At 19.4% G+C, this 5,152-nt stretch overlaps 1 protein-coding gene across 1 annotated transcript, besides 1 other annotated feature; it reads left to right on the plus strand.

Annotated features, from left to right (window-relative positions):
* The first annotated feature begins 154 nt into the window (after positions 1-154).
* Positions 155-390: a repeat region.
* Positions 391-939: 549 nt separating this feature from the next.
* On the plus strand, positions 940-1,497 carry EHI_113190 (uncharacterized protein; the record flags this gene model as incomplete). Its single annotated transcript, XM_643262.1, has 1 exon — positions 940-1,497. The coding sequence occupies one exon, from the start codon at positions 940-942 to the stop codon at positions 1,495-1,497; it is 558 nt and encodes a 185-aa protein (XP_648354.1).
* Positions 1,498-5,152: the final 3,655 nt, after the last annotated feature.

Here is a 5,152-nt window from a genome sequence, read left to right on the forward strand (position 1 = left end):
ATTTTTGTTTATTAATGAATTATTAATTAGAATGAATGATGTTAATGATGTTAAATAATCAAAATAAAATAATGAAAAGGATATGATAAAATGTGGTTAAGAAAAAAGGAAGAAGTCATGGTATAGTGGTGATGCTTTACTCTCTCTCCTTCACAAAATAAAGTATAAGTCAAACAAAAGGATTAAAAAGGAAGAAGTAAAAATGATTAAGAAGATATTGATAGGAATAAATAAAATAAAGAGGTGTTTTACTAATACTTCTAGAAAACATAAAGGATATGATGAGTAAAAGGAAAGAATTTTATAGTGGGAAGTGAATGGATGTGATTAGTGTCATTGAAACAAAGAATAATAGAAACAAGTTGTAATAATACTTAATTAACTAGTTTTACTCTATTGTATTTAAAATTAAAAGAAAAATGATAAGAAAGATAATAAGAAGAGGCATAACAGTGAAGAAATAAAACATTTTTGAAAAGTATTTAAATTTAAATATAAAAATTGAAGATAGGAAAGAAGTTATAAAGAATAAAGAAATAAACAACAAAAAAGAAAATAAAAGAAGGATAATAAAAATAAAAAGAAATAGAATAGAATAAGAAAATAAAATGGGGGTAATAAACACAAAAGACAAAAAGAGAAATAAAAAGAAAATGATGACAAGAAAAATATAAATACCAATGAAACAACATTTATGTTTATATAATAAAATAAAAATAACGACACAATAATATTAACGAAACTAAAAATGAAAGAAAAGAAAAAACATAATTTTAGATAAAAAATAAATATAAATAACATGACATTAAGAATGATGATAATATTTTTTTCATTTATGTAACGATAAAATAGAAATAATAATTCATCATTGGAATAAAATTGAAATAATAATTCATCATTCCACAAAATATAAAGAATGAGTAACTAGAAAATAAAAATATGTTTGGAATTGAAGATCGAGAGAAATATGGAAGAAACATACCAGAAAGATACTATGGAATATCAGACGGATGTTTTAGTGGAAGTAATGATTTACAGGAAATCAATATACCAACACATATTGAAATGATAGGAAATGAATGTTTTAAAGAATGTACAAGATTAAGTATAATATTTATTCCAACAAGTGTTAGTGAAATAGGAAATGGATGTTTTAATGGATGTTCATCACTAACAACAATTAATATACCAACAAGTGTTAGTAAAATAGGAGACTATTGTTTTAAATATTGTACATCACTAGAATCAATTGAAATACCAACAAGTGTAAATGAAATAGGAAAAGGATGTTTTAATAGATGTTATTCATTAAGAAGTATTGAAATACCAACAAGTGTTAGTAAAATAGGAAATTGTTGTTTTTATGAATGTTCAACAATAAGAACAATTAAAATACCATCAACAATTACATCATTTGGAAAAGGATGTTTTTATCATTGTGGATGTGAAGAATTACTCAAGAAGAATGCAAGAATACCAGAATATTGCTTTAAATAATAAAGAATTAATAAAAAAGAAATAAAAAGAATAAATGAATATAAAAGTGATAAATAATAGAAGAAAGAAATAGAAAAACAACGAAAAACAAATAATATAAAAAGAATATAAATATATAAAAGAATAAAAATAAAGTAGAAGAAGAATATAAAAATAATAAATCACAAAGAGATGATAAAAGAAGAAATAAAAAGTGTATTTTTAATGTAAAAATTAGAAATATTCAATAAAAGTGTCTAATTTAATGATGTAAAATAATTAATATTATTTTATTAATGAAAAATATTTTATTATTTTTTATGTTTATTATTTATATGTATAATTAAACATGATGTTTATTATATATTCAATAATATGTGTTATGTTATTATAATATATAATAAAATATAAAATATAAATGAAAATGATATGAATATATGATATAGAATATAGAAAAAAACAAAAGAATAATAAGAATAAATGATAAATAAAACGAGAAATGATAGTCAATGATATAATAATAAAATCAAAGTATAAAAGATAAAATTAATATTAATATAAATCAAATCAGAATAAATATAAAATGAAAATAGATATAAATGATAATAATATAAAATGAATAAGATGAATAAACAAATAAACAAATACATCTAAATATAAAAGAATAACAATAAGAAAATCTAAATAATATAAACATAAAAACATAAAATAAGAATAATATAATAATATATAGATAATAAGAATAATACAATGATATAAATAATATAAACAGAGAAATAAATATATAAAAATATGATAGATAAATAAAAGAATAAAAAGAATAAAAATAATTAAATATGATTCATCAAATAATCTACTTCATTAATATTTCATACAAAATGAATAGAAATGATCATAAAATATAAACATAAATATTTACATATTCTGTATTTATCATACTTTTTATTTTTTATTTATTTTTATTTGTTAGGAGCAAAATATAATAAATGGAAAAATCTATGGATGCAAATTATTTTGCATCTTTTTTCTTTTTTGTAAATTATTTAGATGCATTTTTTCTTTGCTTATTTTCTTGCCCTTTAATCATTAATCAAAAAGATAATTCTGAAAATAACACTTTCATTTCTATTCTTCTTCATTAAGAAATATGAAGAGTATTAATATTTATTGTTTGATTATTCAATACAATTATTTGAAAATAACAAAGTCATAGAAATTAATAGAAATAATACATATTGTTTAAATAATTAATGAATGTTCAAAATAATTAAAAGAACAATTTCAACAATAGAAATGAGTTGAGTGATTTATTCATTGGTGTGTTTGAATCAATATTAGTACAACACACAGAATTAGTATCATGTTCATTTTATTATTCTGGTTGATATGAATATTTTACATTGTATTTTGATTATTATAATATTGTCAATTCATACACATTTTATTTAATTGTTTTTGTTGAAATATTTGATGTGATAACTGATGGAATGAATAATAAAGAATTACAGAACAAAAAGAAGAATGAAACAAAACAAAATAATTTTATTTGTCAAATGAATATTGAGTTACAATAATACAAAAGATTAAACAATAGAATATTAATGATAAAATAAGAAACAACAAAAAATAAGAAAAGAATAAGAAAAGATAAAAGTATCAAATAAAATGAATAAAATAAGAAATAGATAAATCAGAAAAGAATCAATAAGGTATGTGAATAAGGTATAAATGGTAAAGATGAAATTAAAATGATTGAGTGGAATGAAAATAACAATGAATTGAATGAATGTAATAAACAACAATATAAAAGAAATAACACATAAATAAGATAGAGAAGTTCATGAATGAAATAATAAAATAAAGGAAGAATTATAAAATCAACATGATAAAGAAACTAAATGAAATAAAACATACAATATAAATACAAACTTCAAAATACATAATTAATAAAGAAACAAATAGAATTATTAGAGAATGAAATGAATAATCTACAACAAAAACACTAAACGAAATAATAGAAGAAATAAACCACAGAATTATATGATAAAATGAATAAAAACAACACTTTCATTGAATCTAATACAAGAAATATTTCAATTTATGAAACAATGACACAAGACAATCTTCATAAAAATCAAAGAATGAGTATAAATGAAGAAATAATTAAAAATTTAATGAATAAAAATAAGAATGAAAGTTTCACTCAGAATGAAAAAGTATATTGAATAAAACAAAGTAAAGAAGAACAAAAATACACCCTCAAATAAATTCATAAAAAATAAAAAATACTCAAAACACTTATAATTCAAAAGATAAGAAATTAAACTAAATTTAAAAGAATTTTTAATTCAACAAATAGAAAAATATACAGAAAAATATCTAATATACTATTTGATTCAGATACCAATGATTGGAATATTAATACAACAGTATTTGGAGAAAGAATATGGAATAAAAAACATATAATAATTATTATTGAATAATCCTAATGAAATAAATTTGGAGGATATGTTAATTCTAAAATTGATAAAGTTGGTAAATGGATATATGATTCAAAATCACTTTTATTTTCATTAGAAACAAATTGAAGAATAAAATGAATGAATAAATTTGATATTAAACAACAATATGCATTTTATTTATTTAATCAATCACATGTTTATTTAAATTTGGATATAGTGATATTCAAGTTTATAAAGAAAATGATAAAATAACATTGTAATTAATATTCAAATGAATATTAAGAATATTAAATACATTTTGTAAAAATATAATTTTGCATCAAAATAAATCATAATAATTGAAATGAAAAGAAAACAATCAATATGAATTAATTGAAATGAAGAAGAGAAAACAAATAATGTTATGAATATTAAATAATTAATAAATGTTAATTATACACTTTATAATTAATTCTGTTGTGATGTGTCTTTGTTATATGAATATTTAGAATATTATTTTAAAGTATTAAATTGAATAATTCATTGTTAGATAGTTTTGTTCATTCATATGATTTGAATAATAATTGATTAAAACAAAACATTACTCCTTTGTTTAAACATAAAAGATTGTATGTATTGTGAATTGTGTTGATGTTCAAGAGAGTTTTTGTGAAAGAGGTGTTTATGCAATTAAAGAAACAGATAATTTGTATCATATTGCATATAATGAGATGTATATAGTTTGATGTGATAGAGAAGGTATTGTTGAGAAAGAAATAAAGAAACAAAAAAGAAATATTAATTTTGGAAAGCATATTGGTGTAGAACATTTACAATCCATTAATTATCATTTGTTCTTTTCATTGTTTTGATTCTTATTTTCTAACTTATTTCTTCATTAGAAACATTCAGTTTATTTCTGTTATTTCTCATTTGAGATAATTGTTATTAAATTCATAATTAAATTATATGTTGATTGATGATATTTTCTATTATCTTTAACTTATTCTATCATTAATAAAACTGTTAATAAAGAGTTATATTCAATTTCATTTGTTTTGTTGTATTTCATTTAATCATTCACATTTCATAACACTCTTTGTTGTTTGTTTCTATCTTGTTATTTCAAACATTCAAATTTATCAAAAACTAATCAAATTAGTCATTATCAGTTTCTCTTATTTAAGAAATGAACCTCTAAATCTTCCCATTAGCATGTTATTACCACCAACCAT

Source organism: Entamoeba histolytica, genomic scaffold, assembly GCF_000208925.1.
Source record: "Entamoeba histolytica HM-1:IMSS scf_1104750517995 genomic scaffold, whole genome shotgun sequence".
Classification (NCBI taxonomy): domain Eukaryota; phylum Evosea; order Mastigamoebida; family Endamoebidae; genus Entamoeba; species Entamoeba histolytica.